At 39.7% G+C, this 24024-nt stretch overlaps 1 protein-coding gene across 4 annotated transcripts in view; it reads right to left on the reverse strand.

Moving 5' to 3' along the window:
• NPAS3 (neuronal PAS domain protein 3) overlaps positions 1-24024 on the reverse strand; it is an 870281-nt gene that overhangs the window by 616341 nt on the left and 229916 nt on the right. For 3 of the 4 annotated variants that reach the window (XM_074996867.1, XM_074996866.1, XM_074996864.1), the window contains 2 exons: positions 4665-4909; positions 4502-4552 (listed from right to left, as the gene is read on the reverse strand). In XM_074996867.1, the coding sequence (XP_074852968.1) occupies positions 4502-4552; positions 4665-4909 (296 nt within the window). The remainder of the gene's footprint in view (positions 1-4501; positions 4553-4664; positions 4910-24024) is intronic. The other variant, XM_074996865.1, reaches the window with a different exon arrangement.

Here is a 24024-nt window from a genome sequence, read left to right on the forward strand (position 1 = left end):
TGTTTGTCTATATATGTATTACCTACCATAAGGACACTCATCTCCTGATTTTAAGAATTTTAATATATATCAACTACTGAAAAACTTATAAATTATTGCTTACATTGGCTAATATTCTAAAGTATTAATGTCATAAACAACAGGCAAAAAAGGGACTGAAATGTCCTAAATTAGAAATACAGAAAAATTATCTAGTGTCGGCAAATGTCAAATCAATGGCTATAACATATAATGATTTCTAGATAGCCTGTAAACAAAGCTGATTGTGAATGGAGAAGTGGTTTACCAATAGTTACCACAATGAAATTTCTTTAAAAGGTTGCAATAATCAGTCATTTAGCTGAAACGCTGCTCAGAATGACTGGTCATTTCTTGAATAATGCATAATGTTCACTGTAGACTTGATTTGTATTATAACAATACAGACATTTCTAAAAGAATGGAGAAAGCTATCTGTTACTTTCCAATTGCTTAACGTGTCATTTCCATGAAATAATTGACTGGAAATACTATGTAGCATCACTTAGGAGTTCTTTCTGCAAACACAACTTTGAATAATCTATACAAAATGAGCATAAGAAAACAAACTCATCAGCTTTTATAGACTTTTAAGAAATGCTGTGATGAATACAGGGCAGAGTAAAGGACTTTTCTGAAATAGTAAATTAAAATGATTAACTTGATGTATGTAATCAAGGACAAATTTAAAACTAAGATTTGAAATTTAATTATTAACGTGAACGGACCATTTGAAGGGGGTGAGGGGGAGCAGTTTCCTATAAAGTAAGACCCTGATATATGCAATTTTGACTTGCGCTTAACTTGCATTAATGTGAGTCGACATCCTCGGGTTCCCAGGTGCTGGAGGGAGTGCTGCTCCTCTGCTACCTCCCACCTCTTTGCCACAACTGCCATAGCTGTTTGTCCCCAGCTTGCCCAGCTCCAGGAAGCCAGGGAGAAGCCATACCATCATGGCTGTCTGCCCTCCCAGCTTCACTCAGCTGGGAGAGTCGGGCTGGCAGACAGCTGCACCGCCACAGCTTCTCACCAACTTTATGCCACTGTGGGAGTCGGGAAACTGGTCAGCGCTGGTGGTTCCTGGGTCCCAGAGAGGCAGGAAGTTGGGAACCAGGGAAGCAGCCTGGCTCACGGCTCCCCTGGGCTTACAGGAGCTGGGAAATGACCAGTTAGACAAACTCCCTTAGACAAAGGGTCAACGGGCACAAAACAGACATCAAAACACTCCACATCCACAAACCAGTTAGTCAACATTTTAATGGAATGGGGCATTCTGTCAATGACCTCAAGGTATGTGTGTTACTGAAGAAGAATTATCGCACCGTTCTGGAAAGGGAAGCAGCCGAGCTGGCTTTTATATTCAAATTCGGCACATTAACACGGTTTAAATCGTGATGGGAACTTTCTGAGTCACTGTAGGGGCTTGTCTGCATACTTGGCTCAATCTAATTCTTGACCTTCCCCCCCACCCCTCCACTCTCTGATTTGCTCACCTTGATTATCTTTTTCTGATTTGTCCTCCTTGCTTACTGTTTTTGGTTCTCTGTGCCTTAAATATTGAGTCTGTTCTGGTCTGGCTATGGTCTGAAGAAGTGGGTCTGTCCCATGAAAGCTCACCTAATAAACTATTTTGCTAGTCTTTAAAGTGCTACTTGACTGCTTTTTGTTTTAATAGTGTATAGACTAGCACAGCTTCCTCTCTGTAACTATTGTATGGTGTAAGTACAGGAAACCTTCAAGTTACATGGGGATTGCATCCCTGCAACACCCACATAACTAAAATTTTAAGTCAAGTTGAGGGGAGACAAAAACCAGGATGCAGCCTGGTTACCGGCTCCCCTGGGCTTGCAGGACCAGGGAAATTGATCAGCTCATGGCTGGTCAACTTTCCGGTTCCTGACAGTGCAGAGCAGCCAGGAACCAGGCTGACACTTGGTTCCCAGCTCCCTGCCACTTGCAGAACCTGGGAAACTGAACAGCCCACCAGCCTTCACCCTGCCTTTCCCCAGCAGCGCAGCTGTCTTGCTGACAGCCAGGCAGCTGGAGAAGGCAGGGAGAAGGGGCTCTTAGCCTGCAGGCAGCTACGCACGGTCAGCCACAGAGCAGCTTCAAGTTGTGTTTAACTTGTGTTAAAGTGAGTTATATGCAACTTGAAGCTGCGTATTCTGAGGGTTTACTGTACTCCTCATATAATTTTCCAAATGCCTTTAGGGTCTATTCAAGAAATTGCTTGGGGATGCATAAAGTACAATGTCTTGAGTTTTACTGTAGGATTATAGCAACAGAGAGATAGCCGTGTTAGTCTATACACTATCAAAACAAAATGCTACTGGACTGCTTTTTTGTTTTGACTGTGGGATTATGAACCTCACTTCATGTGATGCTGCAAGCTATTTATGTGAGCTTCCTTATCCATATGAACTTCTTCAAGGGCAGCAGATCAAGACCTTAATAAATGAAAATGAATTTCTTTGCATGTGATTTCATAAATGTTTGATCAAAATTTGTAACAGGTTTATGTTTAAGGAGAAGTACTGAAGTAATAAAATATGCATGCAATGTACAGTTGAACCTGCTTATAAAGAATTCACATATAATGAAATGCCATTTACTAGTACAGTGGAGTAAAAACTCCACATTATTTCAAGGCACTGCACTGTGTAAAATACAATCCTACTTAATAATAGTGAAGTTCCACTCGGAAAAGAGAAAAAAAAAGACTTTGGCTCCCACATGATCCTGCATCATGGGAGGCATGAGATCATTCACATACAACACTCCAAAACTGCAGCAGAAGACAATATTAAAATGTTTCTTTCATTCTGCTGTTTTTTGCAGGCAGAAGCATAAATGAATCTGAGCCAGAGTGCTTATATTTAAAGATGTTCTACACAATGACCCAGTGTTCAAATACATTTTTTATTCCAAACAGGACACTGAAAAAGGAGAGTGGATTCTATGAAAACTTACACAAGAATTATTTTAAGCCATGATCAGAGACCTGCCAAAATCCAACATTCTGTATCACAGAAAAGCCTAGTCTAGCACTGTATTTTATATCACTGGAGAGCCTGTAACCTCATTGTATAGATAGGCCCATGTGTGTCGTTGCAACGGCCAACAGTGGAAAATAGCCCACTTAGTTTACATCCCTATTGTAACAGCTTTGCTGTATTTAGCAGCTATCCTAGCTCATGAGACCACTCAGCCTCTCATTCTGAAAAGTATGAGTAGCACATGCATATTTTAACTCCACAAGCATAATGATAACTTATACACATTCTTATACTCTGAATGATGCTATTTCCATTCTTCCAAGAAAAATATTACATGGAAGATGGTATAAATGGACATCTGTGAATAGGACCATATATGACAAGTTCTTCTTTGCCCTCCCTCTCTACCTCCCTTCCAATATAAAATTATGAAATTTGTCATCTAATAGCCTTTCTTCTAGCATGTTGAGCAATGAAAAGCTGCCTACATAGCCAATACTAGTATCAGTACTAACACAAACAGCTGCCAAGTGTTGACATGCCAAGTCAGAGATTCTTAACTGTCCCTTACAGATGGCCACTTCTGATGCCTCCAACTACATACAACCTTATCCCCCTCTAGTCCGGTCCAGTCTAGTCCAGTTCAGTGTTCCACATGTGTAGCTAAGGACAACAGATAGAAAATGAAGGGCTGATGATATCCTGCTCAATCTAGAATACCTCTCCTCTAAAACATAAAAATTAATGGCCAAAATAAAACAGAATGAAATTCTGTTCTGCCAAAGGCAGACCAAAGATCTAACAACCATATTTTAAAAGCTTTCTGTACTTCTAACTTCATTACAATTGCTAAAGTAATTGTAATAGAAAGAGAGCCCACTCTTGCCTGTGTGAGGAAAAAGTAGGATATAAAGATGACACTAAAATGTCAGTCTTAAAAGATTATACACATCACCAGAAACACTGTACTAGACTGGTCTTAATACATAAGTTCTAAAGCAAGGCTAACAGCCTCTGGACTTGGGTACTCCAACGGGTACACATGTCAAAAATACCCATTTTAGTTACCTGACTGCTGATTTTAAACCCACAGTTCAGATGCTCACATTTGAAACTTGGTCTAATTTGGCTAAATTTCTAGCTATATTCACTCAGAGGTAAAAATATTTTATGCATAAATTGGAAGGAAATATATGAAATTCAGTTCTTTGCTTTAGTGACTGACAAAATTTGAAGTGCTTAAATTTACTATTAACCTCAATTCAGATGTTAATGTACTATACAATAAATGTTTCACTAAAGAAATGTTATCATGCTCCATCCAAAATCATTTTCTACAGTATGAAAATAAACAAAAACACTAACCGCAAATCACTTTAAAACAAAGCATTTATCTCCATTTCTCAGAAACCTTACTGCTATCATAATTATACTGACATGTTTGTTTGTAAATAAAATATAAGTAGAATAAGAGGTTTATATTTCACCTTCACATGGTGTCTTTCTCATGCAGACCTCAGATTTCCACATTTGTATCCCTTTAAAGGATTTGATATGCAGGGAAAGAAGAAAGGATGATGGTAAAAATTTCAATTTAGAGATTACTACAGTCTGCCACAATCCATACTAAACAATATGCTATTTTCATACCTTTTACTGATGTGTTTGGCGGAGGTCCTTCCATCCTCAAGTTCCATGGAGGATCCCCCTGATTAGCAAAGTCCCTCATTTTCAGATAGCTAATTGTAAGTCGAATGATGGATGCCTTATCAAGCTGACTTGTAATGGCTGCAGGGAGCGGCAATAACTTTGCCAACTCGTAGAATTCAAAATTTTCCTTTCCCCGGCGAGAGCGAGCAGCATCTCGGGACTTTTCCTTTCGCAAGGCTTGTAAACTGAAACAAAAACAACAAAGGAGAGCATTCATCAGTATTAGTTTTGTCACATTTAACCGACTTGCTTTCATTGATGGGCTCCTATATAAATTACCAACAGTTTTCAAATGCTGACGTGTGCAGAGATGCAATTTTCAGAATATACGTCAACAATATTGTGCTCTTTAAATATCTAACCCTGATGATATTATTTTCCTTTCAGTAGAAGCAAACAAGTGACCATTCTTAATTCAGCTGTGTCATCCCCTAAGGCTGACCACCCTGACCAACAGCCAGGCTCACCCATTCACATGGCAGCTGGATTCTCCATGGGTTTCCCTGGACAGATTAACCAATCGGAGCCCAAATAAACACCTCTGGTATTTATTAAGCCTTATTATGAAAAGTTGGGGGAAAAGCAAAGGGCTGCTACTAGTCTCCTCCCATCATCCATGTGATTTGGGAGATGCCTTATAAAGCAGTTGTCCCTTACGCTTGAAATAATTTTATTTTCATGTAATTGCTTACAGTATGTCATTGTTATGTTGCCTAACCATTGTGTTTTCTTGCTGTTTGGATCAAGCTAAGAATCCTACTTGGGTTTCCAAATAGCTCAAGTTTGTTAAATAGTGACTTCGGTTCACATGTGGTCTTTGCAGAAGGTAAATTAATTCACAACCTCTCTGGCACAGCAGGGAAGCAGCTACCCCCTATAAATGTGGGATTCAGTATAGAGGCAGCAAAAAGACAATGTGAATAGTAGGAGTGTGAAGGAAAAGGAGCAGGAGAGATCACCCTGGCTTGTGCTCCCCCACTCAGTTTTGGGCACTGTGGTAGAAGCTCCCACCCCTCTGGGTCCCAGTCTACCCTCTGTCTCCTATAAAGACAAGTACAAAGTACTTCACTTAGGAAGGTAAACTCATCTGCACAAATACAAAAAAATAGAAAATAACTGTCCAGGTAGTTATATTGCTGAAAAGGATCTGGGGACTATAGTGGATTGCACATTGAATATGAGGTTAAGAATGCGATACAGTTGAGAAGAAGGTTAATATTTGGGAATGTATTAACAGAAGCGCCATACATAACATACAGGAGGTAAATTGTCCAGCTGTGTTTCACAATGCTGAGGCCTCAAGCAGGAACACTGTGTTCAATTCTGGATGCCACATTTTGGGAAACACGGACAAACTGGAGAGAGTCCAGATGAAACCAACAAATTAATAAAAGATTTAGAAAACCTGACATATGAGGAAAGGTTTTAAAAATTGGCCATGTTTAATCTTGAAAAAAAAAAAGACTGAGGGAGGAGCTGCTAGCCTTCAAATGTGCTATAAGTTGTTACAAAGAAGACAATGATCAATTGTTCTCCATGTCCACTGAAGCTTGGACAAGAAGTAATTGGCTCAATTTTCAGCAAAGGAGATTTAGGTTAGGTATTAGGAACAACTTTCTAAATTGAATAGTTAAGCGCTTGTACAGGATTCCAAGGGCACTTGTGGAATCTCCATAATTGAAGATTTTCAACATCTGCACACCCTGCCAGGACAGGCATTTAATTTTGATGAGTCACATAGATAGGGCTTATTTTGTGGGTAGAGCTGAAAAGAACTAATACCTCTTTTACCCATATTACTCCTGGCTTTTGGGGTAAACTCCTGAAAAATAGGTCAGATCCAGGTGCTTTACACTCTAAGGCTGCATCTACACCACACGATACATTCAAATTTACTAAAATAGATTTTGCAATGCTGGGTTTTATAAATTTAAATTTGAGCATCCTTACCTCCCAGTGTGCTCCCCACAAAATTGACTTACTGCTGCCACAATTAATCAGCAAACACTGACTATTGCAGCAGTGCCTTGTGGGAACATATCCCACAGTTGCCTCATCCCCACAGCATTCTGGGCAGTTTTGCTGGTGCAGCATGAGAAAAAATACCCACAAGCAGTTGTGGGTATTTGACATCTTTCCACATTGCACTGCCTTCATTCCCCTCCCATGTTGAGCAAATATCCAATTTTCCAGGTGGAAGGAAGGAAAAGTAGGGCATCAACAAAGACTGACACATTAACAGAGATCTCTTGCTTCTATAACTGAATTGTTTTTTTTAAACTGCGTCTGTAACTGAATTATCAAAGATTTTACAGAAAGCAGACGGTGCCTGAGTCTTCTCAACTGGCCCTCCAGCCACTGGCCCTCTTCCTTTGATTACACCTGATCCCTGAAAATAATACAGGAACAATGCAAAGCTTGAAGAAAGAGTAGATAGTAAAGGTTTTGAAAAAAGAGATTTGATGAGGGAGGGGTTTTGGCTTCCCAGTTCATTATACAGCTTTTGTGCCCTGGGATCTCCCAGCAACGTGTGTCTTCTCAAATGGCCCTCCACCCACTCTTCCCCGTGTGAAGCAGTCCAAAGTTAGGAGAAAGAGGATAGAAAAAGCTAGGAGAAAAAATTTTTGGCTTCTCTCTTCACTACACAGACATTGCCAACACAGGAGATGGTGGATCAGGCTTGCCAAATTTCATTGCCCTTGTGTGTGTGGGCGGGGGAGGGGGAGGTTGGTATTTGTGAGGTTGAATGGCCAGCTGACATGGTCCCCGAAAATCTTTTTGGGCAGTGGGATGTTGGGTCCATGGCTTGAGGGCCACTTGAACTGTTCCCTCCCGGTGGCAGCCAGGCCTCACAATTCATAGCCATCATGGAGACTTCCCCCAAGTGGATGGAAGCCCCCAAAAACTTAGCTGCCAGGGGAGACTTCTCCCAGGTGACAGTCAGACCCCACAAGTCTTAGCCTCTGGTGGGGGAGGACTTCCCCCAGGGCAGCTGCAAGCCCCCAAATATCTTAGCCAGTGGGGGAGACTTTCCCCAGGTGGTTGCAAGACCCTGAAAATCTTTCCCACCCTTGGAGCCCTGACCGCACACAAGCCAGGAGATGGTGCTGTCTGGCAGCATGGTCAGCACTAAATGGCAGGCACCTTCTTTTATTGAGTTGGGGGCTAGCCATGTGATGTGTCTGGCCATGGGAAAGACCCTGACTGTGTGATGCCTGTGGGGGAGGGAGGGGTTGGCCTGCACAAATGTAAACCAGTGAGAACTTTCTCAGCCTCTCATACAAGCCCAACCCCCATAACATCCTAGCTGCCACCTGGTGTGGAGGGACAGTGGCTGGCACCAGGCAGTGTAGAAAAAAATACGAAGTGCTCAGCTAAGAGAGGTAGAGACAGAAACGCAAACTCTGTGTTGGGGCTATTCATAAGGGGTACATGCGCTCTCAGCACTGATAGCAAAGAAAGACCAGTTTCTCAACCTCTCCTACAAGCATGAACCCACAGCCATGGGCTTCCTGGTGCCAAATTCAAACTTGTGGGCTTCCTGTTAATTAATTCCTATGCACCTGGAGAGCAACAGAGATGGAAGCAGCCAAAGCGGAGCACTGTGGGGCATTCTGAGGTACATACAGGACACTTCTGGAGGCTAATGAATTCAATTTTAAGACATGGCACTTCCACACTAGCTTTCATTCGAACTTTAGATTCAAACTTAACACTACACCCAGCCGGTTTTGGTGATGTTATGATATCAAAATTAGTGCTCCCTAAATCAAGCTAATGGTATTTATAGTGAAGACAATCTTATTGTAATATGGAGCTAACTGCCTTAAATTCAAATTTATCTCATAGTGTAGATGTAGCCCAAGTCACCTCAATGCAGATGTAGGCTCTGATTACATAATCATCCAAGTTCTGCCCTCTTCTGTCACAAAGGGCAGAGTAAGATGTCTTGTTTTACCTAGCTTTCTACTGTGCTGAAGATACCATCATGGAGTTTACTGAAGGACTGGTGCCAGAAATGAGGTCAATGCCAGAGCTGGTCTCACCTCACAGCCTTTAAAAGGGCTTTCATTAAGTCTTATATATGGCATCCCATGAAGAACTAAAGAGGTATCAAAGACAGAGCTCTGACGGTTGAACTGTGAGTATGTGTGTGTGGGGGAAGTGTCTACTCACATTTGTGGCTGAAGATACCCCAAACCCTAGATCAAGACCAATGACTCTGGTGCAGGCACAGACTCAGGCCATACAAAAACATGCAATGGGACAGATAGTAGCCTCCATGGCGGACACCAACTTAGGTATGGACAGGGTGAAATTGTCATCAGGATCAAAACCTGTGAGAGCTAGAGTGGCCACACATCTTGGATGTGGGTGTTTAGACTTCAATTCACATAACGCTGTGTACATGCTAAAGCCCCAAGTTGGGACCCAGGGTACACCAGTTCCTGACCTGAGGTTACAAATGAGTGTAGATGCTCAACCCCTAGGTTAGTAAACCTCAAGCAAAGTTTCTAAGGGGCATCCAATGGATTTTCATGACAGTTCTTTAACTTGATATCACAGGCACCATATCCTAGAAGTGGGAATACACAGAAGCTCTTGAAGGAAAAAGGGGAGTTAACCAGCAGATGGCCCTACTTGATTCTGACAAATTATGTAATGAAATACCACCTTATACCTACAAGAACAAAGCTGTTTTACATAATTTAGAGATTTCTAAAATGTATTATTTATAATCTTCCTTTCCTGCTCTTGCCTGTATAGCAGGACTCATGGTGAGTCTGGTTTTACAGGTGGGGAAGTACAATAAATAATTTTTAAAATGTTATTGGTACTATGTACAGTTCTACATTAGAAATTCCATAAAATGTAGCAGATGCAGAATACATTGTGGCATGTCATGGTATCAAAGTTTTATTTACACTCCTTTTGGATAACCTGCATAACTTACACACAACCTCAATATTCTGGTCTTCATTCGAGTCTTACAGTAATACATCCTTTCTCCCACACCCAACATATCTTTTACACACACACACACACACACACACACCAGACAGAGATCTGTCTCTTTAAAAGCTGCACAACCACAGAGCGTGAAGCTCTTCATTTCTGTGACATAGACACAGACCTACATTAATAATTTCTCAGATTATTAATGGTGTGTTTACTTTCAGTGTTTGCTTCAGTTTGGACAACTGTAATCAATGAAGTCTCTTCCAATTTCAATTTTTAGTGCTGCAACTCTTTTTCAAACAGAACAGATGATTTTTATATTAAAGTACAACTGCTTCTATGTGTATTTTAAAAATACAGTGTTGGAACCATTGTTATTCAACACTTTTTTTTCCCCCAAATTTGGTCAAATTTTCATTGTCCCTTTAAACCCAATTGTCAATACAGTCCAAGAATTCCCGAGTGAGACTCTTTTCAAATGTCAGCTTTCACAACTCTGACCCTGCATAATTACATGAGCACTAGAGGTTCTACCGTCTTTTAAAGTGACAACACTGAATTTGTAATAAATAATGATTGGTTTCGAGAGCTAGAGCAATACAATGAAGCTCAAGGGACAGAAAGGTTGTTGAAAGTGTGATCTAATGGCTGAAGCCAATAGCAATGACAATGTGTGTAATCTATTGCCCATTTTCATTAACTAGTACCAAAAATGTAGCAAATTCTCACAAGGTATGTGAATTCATATTTATAAAGCTACTAAAATCCTGGCACTGGAACACTTTTAATAGTCAGGGTGCTGAAAGCATTTTTTACTTTCTACCCCCTTGCTTATTCCTGTCCATGCATTCCCATCAATGTTCTCTTTAATCTTTTCCCTCCATGTGTGGAATAAATCCTTTAATGTACACCAAGACATGAGCAAATGTGCACCATCAGTTTAAAAAACTGGCTATGGGCACTCCGCTAATCAGCTGGACAGAACTTGAATGTCTCCTGAGCAGCTGCCAAACACATAACTTTCAAGGAACACTGCATCCCATCCTCTGGAGCCAAGGCTGAGAGTAGGGCCATGTCTCCAGGAGAGGTAGATCCATACACATGTAGAGGGGCCAAGGCTGGGAGCACAATGGGGGAAGGCCTGGGGCTTGTATGTGTTCAGGGAGCAGAGTCCTGGGCAGAGAGTACCACGAGCAGTTGAGACCCCAGCCCTGGGTGCAGAACTGGGCAAGGAGGAGGGGTGGGAGGGAAGTACAGTCCCAGGCACTGGGTTGAAGCCCCATGTAAAGCCTGGAGGTGTTGCAGCACCCCCGCGTCTCTTGCTCCCATACCTATGGTTGGCACAAGAAGGCCTGTAAACACTACCAACCCACAGAAGCTACACATTTGTCTTTGCAGCACTTTACAGTGACTGCAGTGATCATCCTCCTAAGCACAAATTCAAGTAGTGAATTTCTTAAGCCTCCAATAGATATGTGGCTTTCATTTATTGGCAGCAAAACCAGCTACAGTGTAATACCACCTAATAGCTAATAATGTCTAAAGTTCTTATATGTAATCATTAAATACAGATAATTAAAACATTTCTACAGTCTTTTTCATCCACATATCTTGAAGTGTACTGTAAACATTCTTCAGTTAAGCCTCAAAGCACCTTTGTCATCCAAGGGATATTATATCTACATTTCAAAAGGGTATCTAAAACATACAAAGGTTAAGTGTGTTGTGGAAGATCACACAATAAGTTGCTGGCCAAAAATGGTGTAGTCAAGATAACACCTCCACTTGTTAAAAAGATAACTAGATAAGAAACAGTACGATATATGGAAATACAATGCACTGCTTTTATAGAGAGTCACATCATCTGTCCCAGATGATTTGATCCTTGTAAGTGGTTTGAGTCTTAACAAGCAAAGTAGTTTAGTTACTACAGGAAATTATTTTTATCCCAGTGGTTTTCATCACTATATGTGGCTGATTCTTATAACAATGATTCTCACACACAGAGTGTACTGTAAATATATACTCCTGCTTATATTACTTAGTAAATCTAAAGTTGCTTTTTTTAAATTAGATAAGGTAAATACTAGCAATACAATTTCTTGTCTTGTATTCAACTTACTACCACTAACCCACAATGTGCTACATTGCTGTATTAGTCCTTTTTTAGTCAGACGTAGGCAACTGAATAAATAGATGAGTTAATGCTGGCTGATTAGAGAGAGAGAGACAGAGAGAGACTTTTACACTTTCTGACCTAACATAGCACTCTCTCATCATTGCCTTTTTTAGCCACATTTCTGAATGGAATAATTTTGGCTCTTGTATTCAGGGAGACAAAGGCAGCCAAGGTGGGAGTTAAAGCTCGTTCACATCAGTGGATGAGCACAGCAGTTGGCTATTAATGTTTGAGTGTACCATTATAATAATCTGTTGTCTATGACCACCAATGCTATGGCATATAAATGTCCCCCTCTCAAACTTTATTGATGATCCTGGGGAATCAGTGACCTGTGACAAATTAATTAAACTAGAAGACAAACTGGAACAACACTGGTGGAGACCCATCAACGAATCCAACTATCTGCAACAGCGGATTTCTTATGCTTTTATGCCACTATTTATTATATTTAAACTTTCTGGCCACTCCACTGATACAGTAGCTTCTTAAAGTGTATATTCAGTGCAATCCAATACATGCTTAATGCAACAACTGGAGGAATTAAGGATACATATAAGAAAAAGAAATGGAATACGGCCCTAGAGAAAGAAACACAGGAAAAATATAATGGTCCATGGTCTGGACCTATTCACATTTCAGACATTCTTATGGAGCCTCCAACAAGGAAGCAGTTTATGGGAGAGGATGTGGTGAAAACACACTTCTCTCCCCCTCTGAAGCACAGTATACAGTTCCTGATCTTTGCAGGAGGTCAGTTAGCCATGGATTAATAGCTATGACAAGTGACCTTTAAAAATATTGGTTCTTCCAGCGTGGTGGGCATCTATGGTTACATATATCTATAGGAATGGACAAAGATCTACCTTCTTCCCTTGAGATTCTGTCAGAACTCTACCCACCAAGCCTTAAGAGACACAGTGAAAATGGTAGCCTTGTAGTCAAAGCAGAGTCAAGAGATGCTCTATTTTTAGACTTGCATCATCTGTGTGTGAGCTTGGTAAATCACTTAAGCAGTCTGTGTTTCAGTTTCTTCATTTGTAAAATGTGAATAATTAAAGCTAAAATTTTGTCTCTGCTATTTTTAGTAAAAGTCATGCACAGGTCATGGACTTCCATGACTTTTTTTTTTATTGCCCATGTCCTGTCCTTGATTGTTACTAAAAAATACCTGTGACAAAAATGAGTATTTGTGCAGTCCCCACACCAACTGCAGTGGTTCCAGATCAGGGCTCTAGGGGGCCCCCACTCCAAGGCCCTCTGCTGTCCCTAGAGGCTTGGCATTCTCAGAGGCCTCCACCACTCCCAGTGGCTGTTCCTGCAGGCTAAACTCATGGAGGTTTCTGGAAGTCATAAATTCCATGACTTCCTCCATACCAAAATTGAACTCTGGAAGATTGGCCCCGATCAACACTGGGTAAGAAAGTTGATACTGATATATCGATTCTAGCTATGCTAACGGCATAGCAAGAAATGCATACTGGCAATCAACTTTCTCCTCTAATATAGATGGAGCAAACTTGCAAACTTCAGAGGTACAAAGTAATATTATTAATTATTAAGAAAAGTTTACTGAATGTCAGGAGGCAAAAAGATGGCTGTGAGTCATACTGGATATTAATCCTAACCTTATTTTTTAGTGTGCTTCAGGCAACTACCATGACCACAAGTACCAAATGCACGTTATAAACGCAAGTTTTTGACAACAAAACAAAAAACAAAACAAAACAAAACAACTCCCACTCAGCCTTGGATGGTCGGCATACAACCACCATGTGCTCTTGTATTGTCAGGGAAAAGGATCCAGATCAGCACACATTTGTGAGTCTTGTAAAGGCAGGCAGACATGGACACTCAACTTGCACCATTACTGATAGTACAAGGACCCAATAGTAATGATGCTAAAATTCTCCATGTTTTTTGTTTTGTTTTTATATTATCATATTGGCAGTTCTAGAATACTTGTGGAATAACAGAAGTTTTTATTCAGTGTAACAGTTATATGTGAGCAGAGGAAAACGAAACAAAATATACTATGTTCCTACTGGATGGGAATGTGAATTTAAAATCAAAATCATGCTCGATTTTGCACATCTGTTACTTAAATGCAATTAGCCTACCAAAAGTAATAGCTGAGGCATCCTGAAGTTTTGTTCATTTCTACCTTCTATGCCATAATCAATGACTCCTTTAGACTGTGTTTATTATTCTGAGTTATCCTCTGAATATTTTTTCCTCAGCTTTTCTTTTATCTCAGTTATTAATGTTCTTGGTAAATCCGTGTATCAAGTCACATCCACAGATATTTCCCTTATTCTCCAGGTGATGTACTAACTCAGAATTTAAATACCTTTATAATTATTAAACATAATGATGTTATTACATAAAAGAGGTTAGTATTTTTAGATGAAGGGGAAAAACTCTCAAAGGATTTGGAGAGAAATAGGGTCCAAAAATTTGTTAACATTTCACTTACAAAAAAGGTGCATCTGCAAAGTCAGCTAAGCAGATTTTAATGGATTCCCCTAATTGTTTACTTAGGATAGTCTAGACTTGCACAGTTCTGTTTATCAATTAATCAGGCGTGCAGCCTCAAAGGAGGGAGGGAAACCTGTATGAAAAATTCAACCATCAAAAATTCCTCAAAGGACTCCAGGATTTTAATTCATGAATCTTTGAGTCAGACTGGTCAGATTTCTGGTCATAGCAGTGGAATCTAGAGTTATTACAATTTCTACACTTGCTTTGACATGTGCCTCGTGAGGAGACTTTCAGGTGAAAGTGCAACACATAATCCACTGAGCCGCGATGCCTTTCCAAACAGTTCTCATCCTACAAGATGTATCTGACACCAGACCAAGTTCAAAGTCAATCAAATCAAGTCCAGTGCATGAACAAACACTTTGCAAGGGTATACATTTTTCTAGGACATAAATATCAGTGCTCTTAGAACAGAAAAGTTAGCCAAAATGTAAACAAAACTATTATCTGGCATTATCATGAATAGCATAGTCCACAAATTGAAGCCCTTTAATGCTGTCCAAGAAAAAGTAATGACTGCAGAACCCTTTCTTTAATGTGTAAAGAAAGCTCCACGATATATGCTGGAAGTTAAAGCTGGAACATTCAAGTTCAAGGTAAGAACTCTGCTGCTTAACTAATGCACTGCTCGTAGCTGTCATCATTAATTTATGTTAGCCTCTGTAAACATCAAGAGTATAATAGGCCAATTTCACAACTAAATATAGATGCACATTTTGCCCTTATATCAATGGCAGATTGCTGCTGTAGATCATCACTGCAGCAACACGTCAGTAAAGATGCACTGTTTGATGGTCTGATGCTCACACAATATATAAAACCAGTTGTAATGGTTGTTTGGAAGCAAAGTGTAACATAGCAGCAAAATTTCATTTGTTCCACAAACTCGGGATATATTAAGCTTGGCTGACAAAGACTGTTTGATGTGCTAAATCAGTTTGACCTTCATTTTTGCTTTATATTTCTCATTTAACACATGAAATGACCATTATTTTTCTCTATACAAGAACATAGCATAGAACTGGAATATTATTTAAATGTCACCTTTCCTTATAGGAAACACAAAATAAGTTTTAGGTGTTTCAACAATCTTTGTAAACAAGATGTTATATGTTGTTAAAATATTGCAGTTATTAACCCAAGTTTCTGATAATCACATGTAGTTTTGGTAACTGATTGACATCAAAATGTTACTGAAGTGGTTCAGGTAAATGTATGGTTTTGGTTTCTACATCAGTTAACATGTCTAAATCTTACTAAATTAAATATCACCAATGAGTATTTTTGTTGCAATGTTTTAAGTAACAGGATTTGCTTTCAGAGTGAGTCATTAAAACAGTAATAATAGGAAGCTATCAGATCTTTCAGGATATCTAACCAATGCCCTACACAATCTTTTAAACTGCTGTAAAGTTTAATTCAAATAATAATTAAATACGCCAGTGTAACATCAAATCATTTAATTGTACCATTCGTCTCAGATTCAAATTCCACAACTGAACTGTAGTGTTGTGTTTTGTTTTTTTTGAACCATGCAATTGGCAGCGTCAGGAGGATAATAGAGAAACTGCAGTTTTATCAAGCAATTTTGCAGCACCAAACAAACAGTACTTTCCCTTGGAGCAACTTGTACATTTCACACCTTAAATTTCTATTTACCAAATCATCTAATCACTTCACAATTGAACTTCTCAGAACAAAAAATTATCAATTAAAGTTGTTGAAACTCCTGCAAATTATCATTTAGGGATGAAGTAATTGTTTTCATCAGGGCAGAAAAGCCCGCCAGAACAGAAATGTCACTTTAGATTAGTGTTCTCGCTCCTGAAGCTATGGATGACACAGCTGATATAAGACTAAATGCCAAGACCAATCAATTGCTTTTGTGGCTCTGTTCTGAGCTGCTGTAAAAGGGGCCATTTTCTAGGATCTACTCTTCATTATAGTAAATGCTATCTCCTTGGTAACATAATTCCATTTCTCATAAATTCTGTCTGAGAGCATTGTCCTAACAATGGATGTTTGTGGAAAAGAATGCTGTTGGTTTAATGCACAGAATTAAGTGTGAATGGCTGTCAAAGTACTATAGTTTACTTGTTCTTAAACATAAATTGAAGCCTTCTACATTAAAAAAGAATACTTAGGCAGAAATGAATGTTCTGAACAAGCATAATATATTGTATTTGGAGGTGTTGGGTTGCTGATTTAGAGTTGTGACTTTTTTGTATACATATGTTCTATTTATAATGGGCACACTGGTCTTTAACAGAGATTTGTCAGTTTAAGAGAGAACAGATAAACACTCCACTTATTTTCACAGCAGTGTAGTTTGGAAATGTGAAACTGCTGAAGAAAAAAACGGCCTCATTATCCTATGACATGCTATTTGTTAGCAGATTCATCTGTATATAAAAGCCTTCTTTGAACTGAGCCCTGACTGGAAAATATCTGTATTTCAATTTGTATTGTTCATCTTCCTAAAATACTAAAAAACTGAGTTATGAGCTCCAATTAAAAGGCTATCTGAGAAGCTAATTTGGTGGAACAGCCGCAATTTCCTGCACTGATCTCTTCATGACTGAAGTTTGGAAATGAATTTAGCATTACAGGTCTTAGTGCAAAACAGAATGAAAAGTATTCTGTCAATGAGCATAGGTAATTCCAATTAACAATAGCAAAAGCTATACTCCTAAATATATAAAGTCGTCACTGATTCCATATTAACAGGAAAAGCGCAACTTCACTACAGTACTTTCTAATGAATGTTGTAGCCAGCTCTTTCAAATATCACATTTTGCTTCTGACTACTTACTCCTATAACTGATGAAGAATATGAAAACTGAGTGCTCGCATCTTCAGGATGAATAGGGAAGGGAGAGGCAGCAAAACACTATCTATTACAGCTAGTGCAGGTACCCTGCCCGTTGTGCAAGCTCCAAAAATGCCAGACTTTAGGTTAATAGACTTAGCTTTCCAGACACCAACCTTTATTCTCAAAGACCTAGGGGTAGCATTTATGGCAGACTAGATTCCTTAGAGCATTATTAATGAACTCTAGAGTCTTCTAGCTGTAGGTCACAAAGTTGAATCTTGTTCAGTTCAAAAAGGATGAAATTCCCCTCCTCTGTCTGACAGGAATTTGATAGCTCTTACATGAGATGAGTTTGGTAAATCCTACATCCAGTGCTTGCATCAAAAATTCATCCGTTTACACTAGACTTCATCTTCTTTAGGGCAGGGAATGCCTCTCCCTATGCATCTGTATGTTGCCAAGCACCATAGAGTCCTGATCACTGTTGGATCCTCTAGTGAGAGCTCTTTTGGAAGTGGCTAAAATTGCCTTACCACACATTTGAAAGAAGTTACGCACACATTGGGGATGGCCAGCAGAGATTAAAAATAAAGCCAAAAGACCAAACCTCTCAAGTAGTAGCCTTTAAATAATCATGATTCTTTCATGAAGTTTTAAGGATCTAAGAAGAAACTAACAGAGATGTTGAATAGGGGTTTGCTTTGACTGAGTCCCAAAAATTGAAGATTCCAAATGTTAAAGAATTTGCCCTTGGTGATATGTTCTAATATTTTGTTAACATTGTTAAAATTTCGCATTTTCTTCACTGTTTGAACTCTACCAACCGCAATCTTCATATAGTGGATCTTGTTACACCTTTGTCTGCTAGACTGAAGACCTTCGTACACTTGAACGCTTGTCTCTCTCATCAAAAGAAGTTGGTCCAATAAAAGATATTACCTCACCCACATTGTTTGACTAAAGAACCATCCACTATCCATCTTCTTCCTGTGTATATAATTTTAGACCATGATCAAGTCACCATTTAACTTTTCTTTGATAAAATTTCTTTAGTCTCTCATACGAAGACGTTTCCCAGACTTTAACTCATCTTAGTAGCTCTTCTCTAAAACTCTGCATTTTTCATCATGAACTACAAACAGAATTTCAACAGTAACCTCATCAATGTGTAATATCCCCTTGCTACTACTCCTCCAGTTTATATAGCCAAGGATCATGTTAACCCTTCTGGCAACAGCATCAAATTGGGAATTCATACTCAGTGGAACAGAAGCGTTTCTCAGAGACACGACTTTCCAGAGGGTCTGGATATGGGGGCAGGGTATAAGAATGACCTACAAAACCATCAGGGGATTTGGTCCCAAACCTAGTTCCTAATCAATACTGTTCGCTGAGGGCACTCCAGAAGTTTCTCAATCTTACCTGGAGTAAGCCTCAACCTGCTTTTTTCTCACTTTTAACTCTGAATCAAACTAGACACTGAATAAGAGGATCAATTGCACAAATGTTTCATCCTTCTATGCCATCCATCACAGTAATAGCTGAGCATCTTGTGAAAATCACAGTTTAGTAACAAGCAGAGACAGCTGGTAAAAGGTATTATCCTCAAATTTTCTCCTTTTTCCTGCTTACTGACACTTCTGCTTGTCATTGCTTATGCACGGTGCCACTTCCAGTATGAGCCATAGTGATATAGTCCACTGTGGCAAGGGAAACGAGGAAGGAACTGATCACTGAAACTACAGCATAGGGCTATGACACTGAAAACTGGCACCATTTTCCATGGACCATGGTTTACGCTGATACTCTCAAGCATGACAAAACTACAGAAAGGACGGCTGTTGCTTGTATCCAGAATCTGCCCAGGCCTATATGCCACTAGTTTGCATATCACAACAGTGCCTGACAAAGTCATAGTGAGCTGGTATGGGAAAGTGTCCTACAGGAGGAGGAGGTAACAAAGCTACAATGCTAGAAAGTTTCAGCAGAGGACTGCGGAGGACCACCATGAAATTTCACTGAGCTCATTCAAGCAACATCCTTCATACGTAAACAAACTGCTCCACCTGCACCTGTTGCTTGCTTAACTCTAGGTGGGAAAGAAAAACACAAACTCTAACTTCCATTACTGCGACCTCTTCTTCTAAATAAATGAAAAGTCAGTAGCCTCCACCTGTTAGGTTGGGAGCACTTATCAGTACATCATTGTAATGGAAATTACATTTACAGACTTACCTGAGGTTCCTTCCCCAGCATTGGGCTCACCTAGACTCAACTGCTGGAACAGCCTGGACTGTAATGGAGTCTCACACAGGTCCCAGGTTACAGCATAGCTGGATCCCCGGTCACATTTCCTCCATTAGCTACCTCTTCCTCCACAATGGTTTTTGTTTTGTTTTGTTTTTTGTTTGTTTTTTAAAGGGAGGAAGCCTCTTATTCAGGCTCCTTCATCCATGTGTGGATTGATTTCCATCCAGGAGTAAATAAAATGTTGTGTGTGCTCTGTAGCCGTGTGTGCACAGCCTCTCCTCTCACCCCCCCAGGCCAGACATTCCAATATCACCTGTCCCAGCCAGAGCATATCTAGAGCATGCAGCCAACATGGTGAGCTGGGCAGCTGCACACAAGAGAGAGGTGGTGGGTGTGCTTGCTAACTTGGACAATCGGGAAAAGGCATTTTAAAAATTCACAGGGTTTTAAAGGGAGGGACAGTGGTGTCCCCCAGTCTTCCTGGCCCCAAAGAAGTAGAGTTCACAATTAGGATCTAAGCAGTCAGTTTTCAGATCAGTGGGACTGCTGTTGAAGGAACAGTAGGACCAATACAGTAACACAGCACCATTCTCATACTGAGTCTACCTCAGTACATCGACTGTGGCTCAATGTCACATAGTGAAGTAGTTTTACTGCACTACTGTAACAGTGAATTTATATCAGAGGGAAACAAATTTAAGTACTGACATATGCTGAGCCAGGTTAACACAAGGCGGCATACTTTGACCTAATTTTGTTGGCCCACCGAAGTCCAATACTGATTGCTTTTCCCAATCCCACCCAAGCCTGTGTAATGGCAATCACTTGAAAGATGTATTCAGTCATTTAAACCAGCAGCAATTTTGTGCTATGCTGAGAATCTGCATGTCTATATCAGCCCCATTTTAACTTCGTCCCCACACTTGCATGGCTGAATCACATTATCAACGTTGGGAATGGGGAATAGTTTCAATGACGCATACAGCTAATGCTAGTTACTGTATGATGGCTAAATCTAGCAATTGTATTAGCTTTGTGAGGGATGGAAGTTGGGGTTTAGCTAGGGAGATGAACAGAGAAAGCAGGAGCCATCACAAAGAGCTATTATACCTGATAGGCTCTACAAAAGACAGATGAATTGTGATCTTCAGTATTCAAAATAAAAGGATACAATCATATGTCTGGTTAACTTACAGGAAATAGTTCCATAGACAATTTTACACTAACTACAGTGATTTGAGCAATTTTTTAAAATAATACCAGCCAATTTCTCTCCATTATACTCTGCTGGCAGAAAATAAAACATTTTTTCTTTGAAATGATTGCCTTTGGTTTTGTTAAATCATGAAGTCTGTCAACATGTGGTCACCATTTTTACATAATCTTTCCTGCTTCTCTGGAAAAGAATGAATTTGCTGTGTGATCTCTGATATAAATATGTAGTCCAGTACTAGCTAAAGCTGCTTCTCTCACTTAAAAAAAAATTAAAAAAAGTAAACAACTGGTATCCTGTAATATGAAAAAAGTCAAAATCATAAGGCTTTGCCTCAATACCTACAGATACACAATAGATTTCAACTTGCTATTTCTACTGCTCTTCCTGTCATAACAGTAAATTACAAATTAAAAAAGCAGGCCCTAATACTGTCTTTGCATATGCCTGCACAACTTCACAATGGAAGCTGCATGGGTATAACGGGGGGGGGGGAAGAAATGGACCTTTCAGTATTGAGTACCTTCATAATATTAAATATCTGAAAATGAAACTTAAAACCCTGTATTGTGGCTATACAGAGTGCTCCAACAAACCCACTGGGTGAGCAAATAAAATAGTTTCCAATCTTTGGCTCTCCTGTAGAAGTCACACTAATTCTTATGTATCTGTTTAATTGGAAGCCACACTCACCACAATACAGGGACTTGAACAAAAAGGTCAAAAGATGTAATGGGAGTAATAAAAACTTGAAAAAGTAAAGTGCAGCAAATGTGTTCTAAGAGTTTTTTCTCTAATTAACCTTTCAATGACATCTTGTTTATTATGATATTTTAGTTGTCTATTTAATGTTATTCTTTGTTTTTAAGCTAAACTGTTTTACAAATTGAAATTTGCATACATCATGTTCCAGCTGAGCTTTGCTTAGTGATGAAGACATACAGAGCCAATCTTTACAGTTCAATCACAAAACACACTGCCAACACTAGATGTGAGATTTCAGCTTATGCAGCCATTATTTGTAGTCTTAAGAACGTCCCTTTCAAGACACACACAATAGGAGAAACCATACTCTTGAGAGCAAGAAAGGAAAAGCAACAGAAGGGTGCCAGTGATATGGAAAGAGACATCATACCTGTGTAATGCATAATGTCTCCAAGGCCTAATTCTAATTCAGGAGCAGTTACAATTACTACCCCTTTGAAGCTGTGCAGGCAGTACTCCCCCAACCTGCTCATCTACTGGGACTCACTGTATGAGGATATGGAAACCTGGCTGTGCTGCCTCGTCATTCTCAGGTCCTCCTCTCTCCTACCCTGTGGCACAGTAGACAATTATCTGCTGCAAGGTGGTCTAGGAGTGATAGGAATAGGATCTTCCCACCACTACCTCTAGCGCACATGATTATCATCCACAATCTATATGAAAACACAACAAAATCCCTAGAATCCTGATGGAGTCGGACAAAAGCAATATTCTCCATGTGCTAATTTTAACTTTCAGCACCAAAATTTCTATGTATACTAAACAGCAGAAGAACAGTCATGTTGGCTCAAACCAACGATCCATCCACTCCAGCATCAGTGTCACATTGTGGTCAATGCCAGCAACTTCAAAGGGAAGAAACAGAACTGAGCAATTACTGAATAATCTATCCTGTCATTCACACCCATCATCCTGCAGTTGGAGGTTTAAGGACAGCCAGAGCTTGGGGCTGCATCCCTGTCCATCTTGACTAAAAAGCCACTGATAGACCTATCCTTCCACAACTTACCTAATTCTTTTCTGAATGGCATTATAATTTCAGTTTTCACAGTATCTCTGGCAAGTGAGTCTGTGCTCACGAAAGCTCATGCTCAAAACTTTTCTGTTCGTCTGTAAGGTGCCACAGGACCCTTCATTGCTGTTACAGATTGATTGTGTCCTTGTTGAAAATGCTCTTCCTTGTGTTGGTTTGTTTAGTAATTTGATTGGGTGACCTCTGATTCTTGTGGTATGTGAAGGGATAATTAACACAGCCTTGTTCACTTTCTTCACAGCACTCAAGATTTTATAAATCACTAGTATACTCCCCTTAGTTGTGTCTTTTCTAAGCTAAACAGCCGTAGTCTTTCTCATCTCACTGCATTTGGAAACTGCTCCAAAACCCTAATAATTTTTGTTGCTTTTCTTTTTATTTTTTTTTCACTTCGGGCCATATTCCAGGTGTGGGTACAGCATGGATTTATACAGTGGCATTATGATATTTTCTGCCTTATTACATATTCCTTTCCTTAACAGTTCCTCATTTCCTGTTACTTTTTTGACTGTCACAGCACACTGAGCAGATATTTTCTGAGAATCATCCATGTTGATTCTGAGAACCTTTTCTAGAGCAGTAACAGCTAACAGAAACCCCATCATTTTGTTGGTAAAGCAGGGATTATGTTCTTCAATGTGCATTACTTTGCATTTGCAACAACGGATTTCATCTGCCATTCTGATGCCCAGTTTTGTGAGATCCTTTTGGAAGTCCTTCGTAGTCTGCTGTGGACTTAACTATCTTAAGTAATATTGTATCATCTGCAAACTTCTGAAAGTCCAGGTACGCTATATTCCCTTGATCACTCTTGTCCATGTGGGTTTGCTAATACCTCAAAGAATTCTAACTGATTGGTGAGGCACCTTTTCCTTTCGCACAAGTTGGGTTGACTGTTCTCCAACATAACATGCTCCTCTACTTGTTAACTAATTTGCCTGATAATGAAGTCAGGCTTATTGGCCTGTAATTACCAGGTTCACTTTTGGAGCATTTGAAAAAAAAAAAGATCAATGTTAACATTGGCTGTCTTTGACTCATCTGATACAAAAGATGATTAATCAACAGGTTACATACCACCGTTATTAGTTCTGCAATCTAATATTTAATTTCCTTCAAAAAACTTGGGATTAATATTTTCAGGATCTTTAATTTATCAATTTAAGAACATAAGATTGGCCATGCTGGGTCAGACCAAAGGTCCAGCTAGCCCAGTATTCTGTTTTCCAACAGTGGCCAATGCCAGGTGCCCCAGGGGGAGTGAACAGAATGGGTAATCATTGAGTGATCCCTGTCCTTTCATCCATTTCTACCCTCTGACAGACAGAGTTTAGGGACACCATTCCTATGTATCCTAGGCTATGTCTAGATTACAGGAATTTGCTGACAAAAGTTTTGTTGAAAGCTATCTTCTGACAAAACTTCTGCAGACAGATCATGGCCAAACAGCCAAGCAGATCACAGAAGCAATCCGCTCTGTCGACAGAGAAAGGCTGGACTACCCAGCTCCTCTACCAGCAAAACAGCTAACTTGAGATACACCAGACA

This window comes from Carettochelys insculpta, chromosome 6 (genome assembly GCF_033958435.1).
Source record: "Carettochelys insculpta isolate YL-2023 chromosome 6, ASM3395843v1, whole genome shotgun sequence".
Classification (NCBI taxonomy): Eukaryota; Metazoa; Chordata; order Testudines; family Carettochelyidae; genus Carettochelys; species Carettochelys insculpta.